We start from the raw sequence: 20,590 nt of genomic DNA, 5'->3' as shown, positions 1-20,590 counted from the left end.
GGGAATACTAGATCTCGTCTCTATGGGGCTAACGTCTTGTAGAGAGGGAATACTAGATCTCGTCTCTATGGGGCTAACGTCTTGTAGAGAGGGAATACTAGATCTTGTCTCTATGGGGCTAACGTCTTGTAGAGAGGGAATACTAGATCTCGTCTCTATGGGCTAACGTCTTGTAGAGAGGGAATACTAGATCTCGTCTCTATGGGGCTAACGTCTTGTAGAGAGGGAATACTAGATCTCGTCTCTATGGGGCTAACGTCTTGTAGAGAGGGAATACTAGATCTCGTCTCTATGGGGCTAACGTCTTGTAGAGAGGGAATACTAGATCTCGTCTCTATGGGGCTAACGTCTTGTAGAGAGGGAATACTAGATCTCGTCTCTAGGGGGCTAACGTCTTGTAGAGAGGGAATACTAGATCTCGTCTCTATGGGGCTAACGTCTTGTAGAGAGGGAATACTAGATCTCGTCTCTATGGGGCTAACGTCTTGTAGAGAGGGAATTAGAGAGAGATAACGAGGAAGAAATGGGGGAAAGTAATCTAGTGACAACGGGCTAAAGTTGTCTTCTTCTTCCTCTTCAGACGATCAGACGGAAGCGGAAGGTGCATGTGCCCATGGGTCGGCTGGGGGAGAGGGAGACCATGTCGGAGCATGAGGAGGAGGAGGAGGAGGACAGTTACGACGAAGAGATATACGAGACGCGCTCCACACGCAGCGGCCCCAGTGCCTACAGCGGCGTGGGAGGGGCCTCGGCCCGGCGCAGCGGGAGGAGCACCGGAAGGCGGGACCGGGACAGAGAGCGGGAACGCAGCGGCTCACGTGAGAGGAGTCTCTCCCCGCGCTCCGACCGGCGCTCGCTCAACCAGCCCCCGCGGCCCGCCAAAGTCACCCTCGTCAAGTCCCGCAAGAATGAAGGTGAGCATCACAAAGTTGGGGTATATGTTGTCTAGTGCTGAGTGATTTTGGGGGGAGCTCAACGTGCCGTTTCTCTAGAGAGAAATCAAATCATTCACGAGAAATTAAGTCAAGAACTGTACGGGACGCTGAAAGGAGTTGTAGTTTTCATTAAGCAAATATTCAACATAGTTCAGCGCAGAAACGTGGTAATTAACTTCAATGACCATAATCCATTACGCCTGCTCTTTTCCGTCTCGGACAGAGATGGATACACTTTTACAGTTCGTGAAAGTATACCTTATCTACTTTGAAAAACTAGTAAAATGATTGTCAGACAGCTCTGCAGCATACTTAGGCAGGCTAGGCTAGCTAAATAGGATGACTAAAGACAGTACAGAATGGGGAGAAAATAGATAACATTGGCTGGCTGGCTGACTGGCTGGCTGGCTGGCTGGCTGGCTGGCTGGACTGGCTGGCTGGACTGGCTGGTTGGCTGACTGGCTGACTGGCTGGCTGACTGGCTGGCTGGCTGGCTGGCTGGCTGGCTGGCTGGACTGGCTGGTTGGCTGACTGGCTGGCTGGCTGGCTGGCTGGCTGGACTGGCTGGTTGGCTGACTGGCTGGCTGGCTGGCTGGCTGGCTGAACTGGCTGGTTGGCTGACTGGCTGGCTGGCTGGCTGGACTGGCTGGTTGGCTGACTGGTTGGCTGACTGGCTGGCTGGCTGGCTGGCTGGCTGGCTGGACTGGCTGGTTGGCCGACTGGCTGGCTGGCTGGCTGGACTGGCTGGTTGGCTGACTGGCTGGCTGGCTGGCTTGGCTGGTTGGCTGACTGGTTGGCTGACTGGCTGACTGGCTGGCTGGCTGGCTGGACTGGCTGGACTGGCTGGTTGGCTGACTGGCTGGCTGGCTGGACTGGCTGGTTGGCTGGTTGGCTGCTACTGCCTGAGCAGAGATGAGATGATGACTTTAAGGAATGATAAAATGAAGTAATATACACAACTGAAATATTTTATTATTTCATAGTAATTTCCTATTTCTCTACAGTATGTGGGCCTGACAGAGACAATGGAATATTTTCACAATTTTTGGCTTTGGAATTTCCTTTAAAAAACTCTAATCATTTTAATGTCATTATTTCGTAATTAATTTAATGTTTAAAACAATCATTGAAATCGAAAACGGTGATTATTTTTTAAATAATGTAACCGAAACCAAACCGACCTTAAAAAGCACTAATCGCTCAGGACTACTAGTTGGGGTTAGGGTTAGTTAGGATATAGGTTGTCTAGTCGGGGTTAGGGTTAGTTGGGATAAGGTCCTGAGACTAACTTTTTGGTCCACCAGCCACTGTGGCAGGTAGATTTAAAAATCTACCAGCCACTCAGACAACAACAACAACCAAAAAACAGATGAGCTTCGTAATGTTTCTTAAACAATAAATGCATTACTAGTAAGAAGTGATGTGATATATTGCTCAATGTTATTTCATTTTTTTGTGACCTGAGTCTTTTAACCAACATATCACAGATGAGACAAACATTTTCAGCTGCCCCTTTAAGGGCGGGAGGTTACCGAGGCAACGAAGGCACTCGATCTGCTCTAGTCATGACAGTGTGACAATTATGCAAATTAGGTGATGAGTCATTTAGCGACTTTTAGGACAGCCAATAGCTACTTTCCTTACTGTGGAGTTGACAGCCGCTGCATGACAGTGTGCCTTGTGAGATAGAGAATCTGACTAGTAGATGATGTGTCTTCGCGAGCAGTTGAAGCAAACTCAAACATTGAAAAACAACCTAGCTTGTGAACAAAACAATGCAAAAAAGGCCAAGAAACACAAGGGCAAAGTCTCACTTTAGTAGACTTTCAAGTTAATTAGGCCAACTTTAATGCCTGTGCTCAGCGCTACTAAAAATAAATCTTCAGCACTTCAATCACAGTGCGCACACCTCCCCAGCCAGGCAGTGTTGCTGCGCGTTGCGTGAGTTGGGATATCATAGGATTTGTAGTTCTTTGTGTGATTAGCTACCAGCTATGAAACAAAACGACAGAAAAACTTTGAAAACAGCTGAAGACATATAATAATAAATATAGCCTACAGACCAGATTAAATTGACAGTAGTCTGATGGGTGACAATATTATCAATTGTCAAATTTTGAATGAAGAGACTGTGTAATTGACACAAAGGCAGAGAACAGAGCATGTGCTTCTTTAACAAAAAAAAACAACTTTTTCAAATTCTCCTACAGAGGCACATGCAGACGCCCAGACGTTTTGGTTTCTGTATAGACCATCGGAAAGAGCAGATTTCTAAGGTTTCTAACACACCTACATGTGCCCAGACCCGTCGCCAGACATCAGTCTTAAGGGGGGCATATGAAATGCATGGGAGGGCAGGGCACAATTATTATTAGCCTACAGTACGTATATTTAATAATAAATTCCCTCAAGTGGGGGAGGGGGGGGCACAAGCATTTTTGGGGGCGGGCCCGGCCCCCCATAGCGACGGGTGTGCATGTGCCAAACAACTCTCAATAATGAGCGGATGGGCTCTGTTTCTAAAATATCACTTTTCTTGTAGAATAATCGCAGTTCCACAAGTTTCACACGTGAGCACTCGAAACACTCAGCAATTGTTTGGGGGAAATATACTTTCTATTTTATTCTGTTATATTCCATTATATTCTTACTGTAGAATATATGTATGTTGACTGTGATAAAGGGCAGGGGAATATAAGCTGGTCTTGTCTGCTAAATGAACCAATTAACTAGTTGATTTCATTGGCATGGTGCATAGCCATTTAGCCTGCTAAGCACAGTAACATAGCCATTTAGCCTGCTAAGCACAGTAACATAGCCATTTAGCCTGCTAAGCACAGTAACATAGCCATTTAGCCTGCTAAGCACAGTAACATAGCCATTTAGCCTGCTAAGCACAGTAACATAGCCATTTAGCCTGCTAAGCACAGTAACATAGCCATTTAGCCTGCTAAGCACAGTAACATAGCCATTTAGCCTGCTAAGCTCAGTAACATAGCCATTTAGCCTGCTAAGCACAGTAACATAGCCATTTAGCCTGCTAAGCACAGTAACATAGCCATATAGCCTGCTAAGCACAGTAACATAGCCATTTAGCCTGCTAAGCACAGTAACATAGCCATATAGCCTGCTAAGCACAGTAACATAGCCATATAGCCTGCTAAGCACAGTAACATAGCCATATAGCCTGCTAAGCACAGTAACATAGCCATTTAGCCTGCTAAGCACAGTAACATAGCCATTTAGCCTGCTAAGCACAGTAACATAGCCTACGTTAAACTCAAAATATGCTATTCGGTTCTTTTGAAAAAAAAAATTAGTATCATAATCTTTCTTAAGACCTGCCTAAATGAAATAATGGATTTCTTTGTCATGGTGTATATTAAATGGATTTATTAAACCGTTTAGAAGGTAGACGTTCCAAAGGTGCACGTTGGCGGCTACTGGTATGTGCCGAGGCCTGGCGATGCTAATGCTAAACACTGCTACCAACTGCTGCCCTCTCAGAGCTCCATAGCCTCCTACCAGCAGCTAGCAGAAGTGAGCGTGATTGTCAACATGCTATACTATGCTAACGTGCTATAGCACGCTATACTGCTAAAATCCTTTAGCATGCTATCTAGCAGAAGTGAGCGTGATTGTCAACATGCGATACTATGCTAACATGCTATAGCACGTTATACTGCTAAAATCCTTTAGCACGCTATACTGCTAAAATCCTTTAGCATGCTATACTATGCTATGCTAACACTATCTCTGTTGCTGTTCGTTCACTCCGTAAGCAGAATATGGCCTTCGCCTGGCCAGCCACATCTTCGTGAAGGACATCTCCCCCGAGAGCCTGGCGGCCAGGGACGGAAACATACAGGAGGGAGACGTAGTACTGAAGGTGAGCGTAGGGAGGGAGGGGAGGAGGGAGGGAGAGGGGGGAGAATAAGGAAGTCGGGGACGGAAACATACAGGAGGGAGACGTAGTACTGAAGGTGAGAGTAGGGAGGGAGGGGAGGAGGGAGGGAGAGGGGGAGAATAAGGAAGTCGGGGACGGAAACATACAGGAGGGAGACGTAGTACTGAAGGTGAGAGTAGGGAGGGAGGGGAGGAGGGAGGGAGGGAGAGGGGGGAGAATAAGGAAGTCGGGGACGGAAACATACAGAAGGGAGACGTAGTACTGAAGGTGAGAGTAGGGAGGGAGGGGAGGGGGGAGGGAGAGGGGGGAGAATAAGGAAGTCGGGGACGGAAACATACAGGAGGGAGACGTAGTACTGAAGGTGAGAGTAGGGAGGGAGGGGAGGGGGAGGGAGAGGGGGGAGAATAAGGAAGTCGGGACGGAAACATACAGGAGGGAGACGTAGTACTGAAGGTGAGAGTAGGGAGGGAGGGAGGAGGGAGGGAGAGGGGGGAGAATAAGGAAGTCGGGGACGGAAACATACAGGAGGGAGACGTAGTACTGAAGGTGAGAGTAGGGAGGGAGGGGAGGGGGAGGGAGAGGGGGAGAATAAGGGAAGTCGGGGACGGAAACATACAGGAGGGAGACGTAGTACTGAAGGTGAGAGTAGGGAGGGAGGGGAGGAGGGAGGGAGAGGGGGGAGAATAAGGAAGTTGGGGACGGAAACATACAGGAGGGAGACGTAGTACTGAAGGTGAGAGTAGGGAGGGAGGGGAGGAGGGAGGGAGAGGGGGAGAATAAGGAAGTCGGGGACGGAAACATACAGGAGGGAGACGTAGTACTGAAGGTGAGAGTAGGGAGGGAGGGGAGGAGGGAGGGAGGGAGAGGGGGGAGAATGAGGAAGTCGGGGACGGAAACATACATTTACATTTACATTTTAGTCATTTAGCAGACGCTCTTATCCAGAGCGACTTACAGGAGCAATTAGGGTTAAGTGCCTTGCTCAAGGGCACATCGACAGATTTTTCACCTAGTCGGCTCGGGGATTAGAACTAGCGACCTTTCGGTTACTGGCACAACGCTCTTAACCACTAAGCAGACGTAGTGAGCGTAGGGAGGGAGGGAGGGAGGAGGGAGGGAGAGGGGGGAGAATAAGGAAGTTGGGGACGGAAAAATCCTTCGTAGTACAATACTGAAGGTAAGGGGGGAGAGAAGAGGAGAAGTAATGGAATGAGGATGATGGATTTAGCACATTGTTCTGTAATCAGCTAAACATATGTTATTCCTCACTATCTCCTGCACACAGACAAGCTAATTGGTCGTTTTCTCCAAGCTCTGTATATTTGAGTTATTTCTTACCATTTGTAACTAATTGGTTATTTCCTCTCAGATCAACGGCACGGTGACAGAGAACCTGTCGTTGATAGACGCTAAGAAGCTGATTGAGAGGTCAAAGGGCAAGCTGAAGATGGTGGTGCAGAGAGACGAGAGAGCTACGCTGCTGAACATACCAGACCTGGACGACAGCATCCCATCAGCCAACGCCTCCGACAGAGATGGTGAGGGACACTACATAGGTGTGTGTGTGTGTGTGTGTGTGTGTGCGTGTGCGTGTGCGTGCGTGTGCGTGTGCGTGTGCGCACGCGTTGTTTCGTAATGCTGGAAAAGGCTAAATGCTGTAGGGTCGTGGGTGTACATACATTGTGCTGAAAGGGAAAGCCCCGTCAAAGTTGAAATACACAACAACATGTACTTTCATATTCCAGGACCACCCATATGTTAAATGTATGCACACATGACCATTATTCACTTTGGTTGAAAGTATCTGCTAAATGGCATCATTAGATTATTCATATGTTGTTGAATATTATTTTTTTTAAAATTGTGTTTGAACAACAGACATTTCAGATATCCATTCGGTGGCGTCCGACCATTCCAACCGATCCCATGACAGACATCGTAGCAGCCGTTCCCGCTCCCCTGACAGGCGCTCTGAACCCTCCGACCACTCCAGACCCTCGCCTCCACAGATCAGCAACGGCAGGTAAACACCACAACACCTGGCTGCTGCACAGTACACTGATCTCTCTGCCGTTGTAATCCTCGGGCCTAAACGTATTCAATGTACGTACATTTTCAGGATGGAAGAACGCTTTCAATGTAAACTTAAACGACTAAAACCAGATATAAAGTATGTAGCTAATATAATGGAGCTATAAATGTGGAATTACAGGAAATTAGCTATAAAACTGCAACAGTTTCTCTCAGCTCCATGGAGAAATTTCTAGAATAGCAGGAAACTGGCTTACAAATGCAAAACTGTCTCTAGATGGGGCCCTCTAAAATTCACTCCCACCACCTGAGCCCCTTTTCGATCCAGAACAAACCCTGCAGTAGAACTCAAAGGCTCTTTGGCTGCGTTTACACAGGCAGACCAATTCTGATATTTTTCCACTAATTGGTCTTATGACCCATCAGATCAGATCTTTTGCCAATATTTGAGCAAAATATCAGAATTGGGCCTGCCTGTGTAAAGGCAGCCTTTGCGCTGCTTTGACATTCTAACCGAGTGGGCAAAACATTTCGAACAGTTTTGACGCTGAAAACTGAGATGTTTTTAAGGTTTTGTTAATTGTCTTTATTGTCCTGTTTTAGTTTTTTGCCCCCTTAACAAAGACACTTCAGTTGGAGAATACCGTAAGTTGGACAGCCCTTTCCCTAGGAGCTCACTGTATAGAGCCCACCATATAGAGCCCACCGTATAGAGCCCACCGCATAGAGCCCACCGTATAGAGCCCACCGTATAGAGCCCACCGTATAGAGCCCACCGTATAGAGCCCACCGCATAGAGCCCACCGTATAGAGCCCACCGTATAGAGCCCACCGTATAGAGCCCACCGTATAGAGCCCACCGCATAGAGCCCACCGTATAGAGCCCACCGCATAGAGCCCACCGCATAGAGCCCACCGTATAGAGCCCACCGTATAGAGGCCACCGTATAGAGGCCACCGTATAGAGGCCACCGTATAGAGGCCACCGTATAGAGGCCACCGTATAGAGGCCACCGTATAGAGGCCACCGTATAGAGGCCACCGTATAGAGCCCACCGCATAGAGCCCACCGTATAGAGGCCACCGTATAGAGGCCACCGTATAGAGGCCACCGTATAGAGGCCACCGTATAGAGGTCACCGCATAGAGCCCACCGTATAGAGCCCACCGTATAGAGCCCACCGCATAGAGCCCACCGTATAGAGCTCACCGTATAGAGCCCACCGTATAGAGCCCACCGTATAGAGCCCACCGTATAGAGCCCACCGTATAGAGCCCACCGTATAGAGCCCACCGCATAGAGCCCACCGCATAGAGCCCACCGCATAGAGCCCACCGCATAGAGCCCACCGTATAGAGCTCACCGTATAGAGGCCACCGCATAGAGGCCACCGCATAGAGCCCACCGTATAGAGGCCACCGTATAGAGCCCACCGTATAGAGGCCACCGTATAGAGGCCACCGTATAGAGGCCACCGTATAGAGGCCACCGTATAGAGGCCACCGTATAGAGCCCACCGTATAGAGCCCACCGTATAGAGCCCACCGTATAGAGCCCACCGTACTTGGTATCTGACAGAATAGTAACTCGATTCATACATAGAATAGATTAGTAGATGGATTAGTACCCCATGTCGATCGTATAAAGCTTATGAATTTAGATGAATTCAAAATACCCCTATATTTCTCCCCTTTCTACAGATAAGGATTAACTATAAACACTAAATCAAAGCCATTTCAATAAAGAATACATCTCTGGCCTGAATCCTGCTGGTTATAGTAACGTGGGTGGGTGTGTTTTTGAATGTGATACATTTTTTATGAATCCTTTATGTTTGACAGTGAGGCTGATATCAGGAAATCAGTGCTCAGTTAACAGCCATGGTTTTACACTGTCACACACACGGCACATGCTGTACATCAGTTATTGAGGGCCGGGTCTTGTTCTGTCTCAGGACTCCAACAGGGCCACTGTCACAGCCCTGTGGAAGTTGTCACACCATCTCACTCTGTGTGTCTAGCGTCTTTTTGGAGTGTGATGAGAGAGCGCACGTTTGGCACACAAGGACAAAACGCCTTTTAACAACGGGGCTGTCATTCACTGTTGATGTGGGTATAATATAATATTATTATATTATATTATTATGTGACACTAGTCCCTGTGGATTGTGGGTGAGCGATTGCCTGTTTCACCAGTTTGTCTTGTGAGGTCAAAGTGGGAACATGATAGCAGGTTAAGACACAAAGAAGAAGAGGACATGTTTAAGGAATCTAGTCAGTGGTATTTTGGCTGTGAAGGATTTCAGTGAGTTTGAGACTGTAGAGTTGAGTTATTGAGGGGAGGAGAGGGAAAGGGGAGAGGAGAGGTTAGGGCAGATTGATTTATCGGGGGTCTGGTCTGTGAGTGACCCTGGGTCGTAATCATTAGTGCACACAGTAGCAGAACGTTTTGCAAGGAAAATTACAGTTACTTATTGTTCAGGTACAGTGGGGTCCGAAAATCAACATTTTGAAATGGCCATCTCAGTCTCCGAACGTAACTCAAACTCAAAATAAGCCATTCTATTCTTTAGGAAATGTATTTTATATTAGTCTTATAATGTTTCTTAGGACCGGCCTAAAACACATTAATAATGGGCTTCTTTGTGATGGATGTATATTCAATGGATTTATTCAAATAGATGTCCACCCACATCGGCCCACGTCTATTCCCACGCCTACAGTTGCCGGCATGTGCACGGGAGATATAAAAGTCTTAACCCGGCATGAATGTGGTACAAATGGGACTGTATGAATTGGGGAAAAAAAATAAAAATAACATTTCCAATTTTTGTTTTTACAGGCAACATACTGTAAAGTCTGTCTGTAAAGGGTATTAGTGAATACACCGTTGTTTTTCAGTAAGTTCCGGAAGGTTAGTGGTATGCAGTGGAAGGTTTTTTCAGGTAGCCTAACCTCCACAAGGTAATGAAGGGTATCCTAGCGCAGCCTCAGCACGGGTCTTTCCGTCCAGGATGTGTTGAATAAAGCTGTATTCCCTTTCTAGCCAGGATGTGTTGAATAAAGCTGTATTTCCTTTCTAGCCAGGATGTGTTGAATAAAGCTGTTCTTCCTTTCTAGCCAGGATGTGTTGAATAAAGCTGTTTGTCCTTTCTAGCCAGGATGTGTTGAATAAAGCTGTTCTTCCTTTCTAGCCAGGATGTGTTGAATAAAGCTGTTTGTCCTTTCTAGCCAGGATGTGTTGAATAAAGCTGTTCTTCCTCTCTAGCCAGGATGTGTTGAATAAAGCTGTTTTCCCTTTCTAGCCAGGATGTGTTGAATAAAGCTGTTTTCCCTTTCTAGACAGGATGTGTTGAATAAAGCTGTTTTTCCCTTTCTAGCCAGGATGTGTTGAATAAAGCTGTTTTCCCTTTCTAGACAGGATGTGTTGAATAAAGCTGTTTTTCCCTTTCTAGCCAGGATGTGTTGAATAAAGCTGTTTTCCCTTTCTAGCCAGGATGTGTTGAATAAAGCTGTTTTTCCTTTCTAGCCAGGATGTGTTTGACTGAGGTTCCTTCACGGTTACTTTGTTTCTCAAAGGAGAAAGTGTTTGTGTGTGTGTCTGTTACAGTGTTTTACCTGCTCACACTCCCCCTCTCCTTCCTATGAAAAGGCAGTCCTTTGCCAGTGGCGTTGTGCCAGACGGTGGGCAGTACTAGTCTGCTCCAGGGGCGCTGTAATACTATAGCTGACCCTGTAGAAGAACACATTTCACTGCACCTATCCAGTGTATGTGACAATAAATCATCTATTTCTTTAGTTTTTTTTTGTCATGTAAGGCGGGAGGTTGGAGCTGCTCCATGCTTCTGATCTCTCTGACTAGAGGGCACTGGCACCACCATACCACACCTCTCATCACTTACCTCGGTTCCCTGTTTCCCTACCCAACAACAGAACCTGTGGTTAACTGATTCTCTCTGTGTTCCAACCCAACAACAGAACCTGTGGTTAACTGATTCTCTCTGTGTTCCAACCCAACAACAGAACCTGTGGTTAACTGATTCTCTCTGTGTTCCAACCCAACAACAGAACCTGTGGTTAACTGATTCTCTCTGTGTTCCAACCCAACAACAGAACCTGTGGTTAACTGATTCTCTCTGTGTTCCTACCCAACAACAGAACCTAGGCTCACTGATTTCTACGCTGATTTCACTGATTTAACAGATTTTCTTCACAGATTTCACCGCTTAAAACTTTAAAACAGAATATATGTTTATTGTGAGTGATCATCTGAAGAAAACTGTTTGTTGGCCTTGTCCCAGATCAGTTATGCTCTATAGCCAACTCCTATGGTGGTCATTATCACGCCAAATGACAATAGGAATTGGCAAGACATCAGAAGCATCTCTTGGACCAGGCTGTATGGTTGTTGCAGTTTGGGATGAATCATTCTGACCTCAGCGTTAATAATCTGTGTTTGTCCAACATTTATTGGTTCTCAGCCAGAGGCACACAGTGAAGTGCACCTGGAGTACACATAATCCCCTCTCTCCTTCTCTCCATCTCTCTCTCTCTCTCTCTCTCTCTCTCTCTCTCTCTCTCTCTCTCTCTCTCTCTCTCTCTCTCTCTCTCTCTCTCTCTCTCTCTCTCTCTCTCTCCATCTCTCTCTCTCTCTCTCTCTCCATCTCTCTCTCTCTCTCTCTCTCTCTCTCTCTCTCTCTCTCTCTCTCTCTCTCTCTCTCTCTCTCTCTCTCTCTCTCTCTCTCTCTCTCTCTCTCTCTCTCTCTCTCTCTCTCCCCGCCTCCATCACCTCAGAAATGCCTCTAAAAATAGAGTACAAAGGAGGAGAAACACAGATCGGTGACCTTGGAGGCCACAGTGCAGCCACACACAAGGCGGCAGGTAGCCTGGCGATTTAGAGCGTTGAGCCAGTAACCCAAATGTTGCTAGTTCCAATCCCTGAGCTGACAAGGTGAACAATCTGTCGGTTCCCTTGAGCAAGGCACTTAACCCTAATTGCTCTAGGATTGTCATTGATAATGGCAGACCTTGGCCGTGACCCCACTCTCTGAGGGTGTCTCAGGAAGTTGGGATATGCAAAAACACATTGCAGTAGGACGGATAAAAGCACCCAACAAATTATTATTATTATTATTATTATTTATTTCCTTCTAATCTCTATGGCCTTTACATGTTGTCCACTGCAGTTAAATTTTTTTTGAGAAGCATACAGTATTTATAAGCATACAGATGTACAGTATTTGTTGTATTGTATCACATCCCTGGTCCTGGGTTGGCTCAGTTGCTAAGCGTTTGGCACGAACAATGCCAAGCCAGTTCCTGGTTTCAATTCCCGCAGGGATCACCTAGCAAATGCATGAAATGTATTAAACAAAAACAACAACTAAAAGGTCCCTTTTTTTGGGGGGGTCTCCAGTCACAGAAGTCGTGAGGAGGAGAGGATCTCGAAGCCGACAGCGGTACCAGGCAAGCTAGCGGAGGAGCTTCCTGCCCTGCACAAGCCCCTGGAGCAGCCAGTCACCAGGGAGGAGAAACCGCTACCACCCCCACCAGGTCAGAACCACCGCCAGTAACTGGTAGACCTAACCAAACCCCTAACCACTAATCTTTTAGGGGGAGGCAAGCTTGCAACTGGAAAACCGCCGGTTCAAATCCCAAGTCAAACATGAAACAATCTGGTGGGATTCTAGGTATCCTAGATGCTCCCTGCCTTTGTGCCCTTGAGGAAGACACTTTAAAGGGGCAATCTGTGATTGCTACATCAATTTTTGGACTTTTAAATTCATTTTATATACCTATTGATTCTTGAAGAATATAACTTATACATGCCGTATGAGTAGGGTTGCAAATGGAGGGTATATTACTGAAAACGTTCAACGTTTACCAGTAAACTACCAAAATGAGTTTTCTTTTATTACATCTAGTGGCCTTTTTGGGTACTTCAGATTATCACAGGTGTGTATCTCTGGCCAAATATATAAAATAATACAATAAGATGATTTTTAAAATGTAAAACATTATGACAAAGCTGTACATCATTATTCTAAATATAAACCATACACTTGTATTTATTTTACTATGTCAATATGTCTTTGTTGTAAATGTTTTTGTCGCCAAACTGGTCAATAGTCGGAAGACTTTAATTGAAAATAATACCATTGTTGATTTAGATACTTTTTTCATTAATTTGGCTATTTTCTCTTGAACCATGTTGTCTATCCACTAGAAACTCATGGACAATATGGACACAGATATACAAAACTAATACTATATATGAATACATTTAAAAAAAAAGTTATTCAAGTATAAATTACCCAGGTTACCAAAATTGCAGAAGATTCCGGTAACTTTGGTAAATTACCGGTATCTTTGCAACCCTACTCATGAACTTAGTTCAACTGTTGTACCCAATCAGAACCCAACATATAAGCTTGTTTTACTCTATTGCTTGTAAACAATGTCATTATAAACACAAACTGCATAGCTTAAAATATATATATATATATATATATATATATATATATATATACATACACACTTCAAAAGTTTGGGGTCACTTAGAAATGTACTTGTTTTCTATGAAAACATGCATGAAATGAGTTTGAATAGGAAATATAGCCAAAATGAATAGGAAATGTAGTCATTGACAAGGTTAGAAATAATGATTTTTTAAAATTGAAATAATAATTGTGTCCTTCAAACTTTGCTTTCGTCAAAGAATCCTCCATTTGCAGCAATTACAGCCTTGCAGACCTTTTGGCATTCTAGTTGTCAATTTGTTGAGGTAATCTGAAGAGATTTCACCCCATGCTTCCTGAAGCACCTCCCACAAGTTGGATTGGCTTGATGGGCACTTCTTACGTACCATACGGTCAAGCTGCTCCCACAACAGCTCAATAGGGTTGAGATCCGGTGACTGTGCTGGCCACTCCATTATAGACAGAATACCAGCTAACTGCTTCTTCCCGAAATAGTTCTTGCATAGTTTGGAGCTGTGCTTTGGGTCATTGTCCTGTTGTAGGAGGAAATTGGCTCCAATCAAGCGCCGTCCACAGGGTATGGCATGGCATTGCAAAATGGAGTGATAGCCTTCCTTCTTCAAGATCCCTTTTACCCTGTACAAATCTCCCACTTTACCACCACCAAAGCACCCCCAGACCATCACATTGCCTCCACCATGCTTGACAGATGGCATCAAGCACTCCTCCAGCGTCTTTTCATTTGGTCTGCGTCTCACAAATGTTCTTCTTTGTGATCCGAACACCTCAAACTTTGAATCGTCTGTCCATAACTTTTTGTTCCAATCTTCCTCTGTCCAGTGTCTGTGTTCTTTTGCCAAGCTTAATCTTTTATTTTTATTGGCCAGTCTGAGATATGGCTTTTTCTTTGCAACTATGCCTAGAAGGTCAGCATCGCGGAGTCGCCTCTTCACTGTTGAAGTTGAGACTGGTGTTTTGCGGGTACTATTTAATGAAGCTGCCAGTTGAGGACCTGTGAGGCGTCTGTTTCTCAAACTAGACACTCTAATGTATTTGTCCTCTTGCTCAGTTGTGCACCGGAGCCTCCCACTCCTCTTTTTATTCTGGTTAGAGCCAGTTTGCGCTGTTCTGTGAAGGGAGTAGTACACAGCGTTGTACGAGATCTTCAGTTTCTTGGCAATTTCTCGCATGGAATAGCCTTCATTTCTCAGAACAAGAATAGACTGACGAGTTTCAGAAGAAAGTTATTTGTTTCTGGCCATTTTGATCCTGTAATCGAACCCACAATTGCTGATGCTCCAGATACTCAACTAGTCTCAAGAAGGCCAGTTTTATTGCTTCTTTAATCAGCACAACAGTTTTCAGCTGTGCTAACATAATTGCAAAAGGATTTTCTAATGATCAATTAGCCTTTTAAAATGATAAACTTGGATTAGCAAACACAACGTGCCATTGGAACACAGGACTGATGGTTGCTGATAATGGGCCTCTGTACGCCTATGTAGATATTCCATTAAAAATCAGCAGTTTCCAGCTACAATAGCCATTTACAACATTAACAATGTCTACACTGTACAGTTGTGGTCAAAAGTTTTGAGAATGACACAAATACTAATTTTCACAAAGTCTGCTGCCTCAGTTTTGATGATGGCAATTTGCATATACTCCAGAATGTCATGAAGAGTGATCAGATTAATTGCAATTAATTGCAAAGTCCCTCTTTGCCATGAAAATGACCTTAATCCCCCAAAAAACATTTCCACTGCATTTCAGCCCTGCCACAAAAGGACCAGCTGCCATCATGTCAGTGATTCTCTCGTTAACACAGGTGAGAATGTTGACGAGGACAAGGCTGGAGATCACTCTGTCATGCTGATTGAGTTAGAATAACAGACTTGAAGCTTTAAAAGGAGGGTGGTGCTTGAAATCATTGTTCTTCCTCTGTTAACCATGGTTACCTGCAAGGAAACATGTGCCGTCATCATTGCTTTGCACAAAAAGGGCTTCACAGGCAAGGATATTGCTGCTAGTAAGATTGCACCTAAATCAACCATTTATCGGATCATCAAGAACTTCAAGGAGAGAGGTTCAATTGTTGTGAAGAAGGCGTCAGGGTGCCCAAGAAAGTCCAGCAAGCGCCAGGACCGTCTCCTAAAGTTGATTCAGCTGCGGGATCGGGGCACCACCAGAGCTTGCTCAGGAATGGCAGCATGCAGGTGTGAGTGCATCTGCACGCACAGTGAGGCAAAGACTTTTGGAGGATGGCCTGGTGTCAAGAAGGGCAGCAAAGAAGCCACTTCTCTCCAGGAATAACATCAGGGACAGACTGATATTCTGCAAAAGGTACAGGGATTGGACTGCTGAGGACTGGGGTAAAGTCATTTTCTCTGATGAATCCCCTTTCAGATTGTTTGGGGCATCCGGAAAAAGACAAGGTGAGCGCTACCATCAGTCCTGTGTCATGCCAACAGTAAAGCATCCTGAGACCATTCATGTGTGGGGTTGCTTCTCAGCCAAGGGAGTGGGCTCACTCACAATTTTGACTAAGAACACATCCATGAATAAAGAATGGTACCAACACATCCTCCGAGAGCAACTTCTCCCAACCATCCAAGAACAGTTTGGTGACGACCAATGCCTTTTCCAGCATGATGGAGCACCTTGCCATAAGGCAAAAGTGATAACTAAGTGGCTCGGGGAACAAAACATCAACATTTTGGGTCCATGGCCAGGAAACTCCCCAGACCTTAATCCCATTGAGAACTTGTGGTCAATCCTCAAGAGGCGGGTGGACAAACAAAACCCCACAAATTCTGACAAACTCCAAGCATTGATTATGCAAGAATGGGCTGCCATCAGTCAGGATGTGGCCCAGAAGTTAACTGACAGCATGCCAGGGCGGATTGCAGAGGTCTTGAAAAAGAAGAGTCAACACTGCAAATATTGATTCTTTGCATAAACTTAATGTAATTGTCAATAAAAGCCTTTGACACTTATGGAATGCTTGTAATTATACTTCAGTATACCATAGTAACATCTGACAAAAATATATCATAACACTGAAGCAGCGAACTTTGTAAAGACCAATACTTGTGTCATTCTCAAAACTTTTGACTGCGACTGTATTTCTGATCTATTTTATTTTATTTTAATGGACAATAAAATTGCTTTTCTTTCGAAAACAAGGACATTTCTAAGTGACCCCAAACCATTGAACGGTAGTGAATATCAGATTAATATCATGGATGGTCAGTCCTCGCATCCACAGCTCTGTCTGTTAATCTGAGAGTGGGTACATTTCTCCATCCCCCATCACTCTGCTTTTTACCAAAACAGTGGCAGGGTGTCACTTTGTTATTGTTTGAACTGCAGATTGCCCCTTTAACCCATAAAACTGTTATAGCCTAGCTACCAAGGTTACATCTAAAAGCTTGCTATGCTGACACTGCTATGTGCAGTGCTGAGCTGGGCTGAGGCTGCCAGCCTAGAGTTAGTTGGTTATAAACAGTGTGACTTGATGGACTCTGACGTTTCTCCTCCTGCCCTGCAGCCAGAAGCCTGCTGCATGTCTCTATGACCTCCCAGCTCAGGACACAATGTACTGTGTTGGTGTGGTGTGTGTGTGTGTGTGTGTGTGTGTGTGTGTGTGTGTGTGTGTGTGTGTGTGTGTGTGTGTGTGTGTGTGTGTGTGTGTGTGTGGGAGAGAATGTGCACACACATTTTGTACCTTGAGTATTTCCCTCATGACCTGTGTGTTGAGATTAGGTGAGGTGTGTAGGCTAGATGTATCTCTAACCTGCGTCTGAACATCGGTACATCCGTTCACTCCCTTGTGGGAATAGTGATGGATACGTGTACACAGCACCAACACAGGACAGTTAATATTGTGTGTGTGTTCTCAGAGCCCAAGCCAGTATATGCCCAGCCAGGCCAGCCTGATGTGGACCTGCCAGTCAGCCCCTCTGATGCCCCTGTGCCCAGCGCTGCCCATGATGACAGCATTCTACGGTATGTAGAAGTATCTATTCACCTGTCTCTAACAGCATCCTACGGTATGTAGAAGTATCTATTCACCTGTCTCTAACAGTATCCTACGGTATGTAGAAGTATCTATTCACCTGTCTCTAACAGCATCCTACGGTATGTAGAAGTATCTATTCACCTGTCTCTAACAGTATCCTACGGTATGTAGAAGTATCTATTCACCTGTCTCTAACAGTATCCTACGGTATGTAGAAGTATCTATTCACCTGTCTCAAACAGTATCCTACAGTATGTAGAAGTATCTATTCACCTGTCTCAAACAGTATCCTACGGTATGTAGAAGTATCTATTCACCTGTCTCTAACAGTATCCTACGGTATGTAGAAGTATCTATTCACCTGTCTCTAACAGCATCCTACGGTATGTAGAAGTATCTATTCACCTGTCTCTAACAGTATCCTACGGTATGTAGAAGTATCTATTCACCTGTCTCTAACAGTATCCTACGGTATGTAGAAGTATCTATTCACCTGTCTCAAACAGTATCCTACGGTATGTAGAAGTATCTATTCACCTGTCTCAAACAGTATCCTACGGTATGTAGAAGTATCTATTCACCTGTCTCTAACAGTATCCTACGGTATGTAGAAGTATCTATTCACCTGTCTCTAACAGTATCCTACGGTATGTAGAAGTATCTATTCACCTGTCTCTAACAGTATCCTACGGTATGTAGAAGTATCTATTCACCTGTCTCTAACAGTATCCTACGGGTATGTAGAAGTATCTATTCACCTGTCTCTAACAGTATCCTACGGTATGTAGAAGTATCTGTTCACCTGTCTCTAACAGTATCCTACGGTATGTAGAAGTATCTATTCACCTGTCTCTAACAGTATCCTACGGTATGTAGAAGTATCTATTCACCTGTCTCTAACAGCATTCTACGGTATGTAGAAGTATCTATTCACCTGTCTCTAACAGTATCCTACGGTATGTAGAAGTATCTGTTCACCTGTCTCTAACAGTATCCTACGGTATGTAGAAGTATCTATTCACCTGTCTCTAACAGTATCCTACGGTATGTAGAAGTATCTATTCACCTGTCTCTAACAGTATCCTACGGTATGTAGAAGTATCTATTCACCTGTCTCTAACAGTATCCTACGGTATGTAGAAGTATCTATTCACCTGTCTCTAACAGCATCCTACGGTATGTAGAAGTATCTATTCACCTGTCTCTAACAGTATCCTACGGTATGTAGAAGTATCTATTCACCTGTCTCTAACAGTATCCTACGGTATGTAGAAGTATCTATTCACCTGTCTCTAACAGTATCCTACGGTATGTAGAAGTATCTATTCACCTGTCTCTAACAGTATCCTACGGTATGTAGAAGTATCTATTCACCTGTCTCTAACAGTATCCTACGGTAATGTAGAAGTATCTATTCACCTGTCTCTAACAGTATCCTACGGTATGTAGAAGTATCTATTCACCTGTCTCTAACAGTATCCTACGGTATGTAGAAGTATCTATTCACCTGTCTCTAACAGTATCCTACGGTATGTAGAAGTATCTATTCACCTGTCTCTAACAGTATCCTACGGTATGTAGAAGTATCTATTCACCTGTCTCTAACAGTATCCTACGGTATGTAGAAGTATCTATTCACCTGTCTCTAACAGCATCCTACGGTATGTAGAAGTATCTATTCACCTGTCTCTAACAGTATCCTACGGTATGTAGAAGTATCTATTCACCTGTCTCTAACAGTATCCTACGGTATGTAGAAGTATCTATTCACCTGTCTCTAACAGTATCCTACGGTACGGTACCTCCCACCTCCCGTCCGGCTCAATATTACGACAAAATAATGTTTTAACTTCAATGATCTTTGGCAGGTGACATCATATAAATAGAATTCCTAGAAGGGACAAAGCCCCTTAGACCATTGACTTGAATGGGAATAGCCATTCTAGAAAGTCTATTTCTATGGGTGACACAATGTAAATATCACAGAGTGGGCCATTAACTGCCTATAGCTGCCTATAACTGCCTTTAACTGCCTTTAGCGGTCTTTAACGGTCTTTAACCGCCTTTAACCGTCTTTAACGTTCTTTAACTCTCTTTAACCGTCTTCAACGGTCTTTAACTGTCTTTAACTGTCTTTAACGGTCTTTAGCGGTCTTGAACTGTCTTGAACTGTCTTGAACTGTCTTTAGCGGTCTTTAACTCTCTTTAACTCTCTTTAACTCTCTTTAACTGTCTTTAGCGGTCTTTAACGGTCTTTAGCGGTCTTTAGCGGTCTTTAACGGTCTTTAGCGGTCTTTAACCGTCTTTAACCGTCTTTAGCAGTCTTTAACTGTCTTTAACTGTCTTTAGCGGTCTTTAGCAGTCTTTAACTGTCTTTAACGGTCTTTAACTGTCTTTAACCGTCTTTAGCGGTCTTTTGTCTGTCCCCATCCCACCCTGTGTCCTCACTCCTCAGGCCAAGTATGAAGCTGGTGAAGTTTAAGAAGGGGGAGAGTGTGGGTCTGAGGCTGGCAGGGGGGAACGATGTGGGCATCTTTGTAGCAGGAGTCCTGGAGGATAGCCCAGCAGCTAAGGAGGGACTGGAGGAGGGGGACCAGCTTCTCAGGGTGAGACAAGATACATCAGCAACTACACACTCACTACAGCCACACTAAGGTTGTCGGTTCAATTTCCACAGGGATCAAATAATGTATGCACTCACTGTACTATAAATTGCTTGGGTTAGAATTGTTTGCTGTGTCAATATGATCCCCATCAAAATGACATGCTGTGTAGCCAGACGTGTAAATCTAGGTCTACGTGAATTTAATCAATGCTACTGAATTTCACTGCACAGAAATCCAATATTATATAGTTGCCACTGGAATGAAAGAAATACTTAAACATCTGAGATGTTTCATACACTAGCAAATCTGTGATGACACAGTAAAGCAGTATACAGATGCTACAGGATAATACTGTAACCATAGCACTGGTTTACAGGGCATTGGTTTGCATCTCAAATGTGCATCCCAAGTGGAAGCCTATTCCCTCCTCCAGCCCCTCCTCCCTCCTCGCTCCTCTCTCCTCCAGCCCCTCCTCCCTCCTCCACCACCTCCCCCCTCCTCCCTCCTCCAACCCCTCCTCGCTCCTCCAGCCCCTCCTCCCTCCTCCCTCCTCCAACCCCTCCTCTCTCCTCCTCCCCCTCCAACCCCTCCTCCCTCCTCCACCACCTCCC

The 20,590-nt window shown here is 44.9% G+C and overlaps 1 protein-coding gene across 6 annotated transcripts in view; it reads left to right on the top strand.

Moving 5' to 3' along the window:
- LOC121568189 (tight junction protein ZO-1-like) overlaps positions 1–20,590 on the top strand; it is a gene marked incomplete at its 3' end in the record, with an annotated part of 108,126 nt that overhangs the window by 60,945 nt on the left and 26,591 nt on the right. For 3 of the 6 annotated variants that reach the window (XM_045218696.1, XM_045218695.1, XM_045218691.1), the window contains 7 exon segments: positions 581–914; positions 4,718–4,824; positions 6,212–6,398; positions 6,721–6,865; positions 12,290–12,426; positions 17,255–17,360; positions 19,829–19,979. In XM_045218696.1, the coding sequence (XP_045074631.1) occupies positions 581–914; positions 4,718–4,824; positions 6,212–6,398; positions 6,721–6,865; positions 12,290–12,426; positions 17,255–17,360; positions 19,829–19,979 (1,167 nt within the window). 6 annotated transcript variants of the gene reach the window in all.

Source organism: Coregonus clupeaformis, unplaced genomic scaffold (genome assembly GCF_020615455.1).
Source record: "Coregonus clupeaformis isolate EN_2021a unplaced genomic scaffold, ASM2061545v1 scaf1728, whole genome shotgun sequence".
In the NCBI taxonomy this organism is placed as follows: Eukaryota; Metazoa; Chordata; class Actinopteri; order Salmoniformes; family Salmonidae; genus Coregonus; species Coregonus clupeaformis.
Note: the sequence above shows the minus strand (reverse complement) of the source record. Positions and strands in the feature narration are given on the sequence as shown.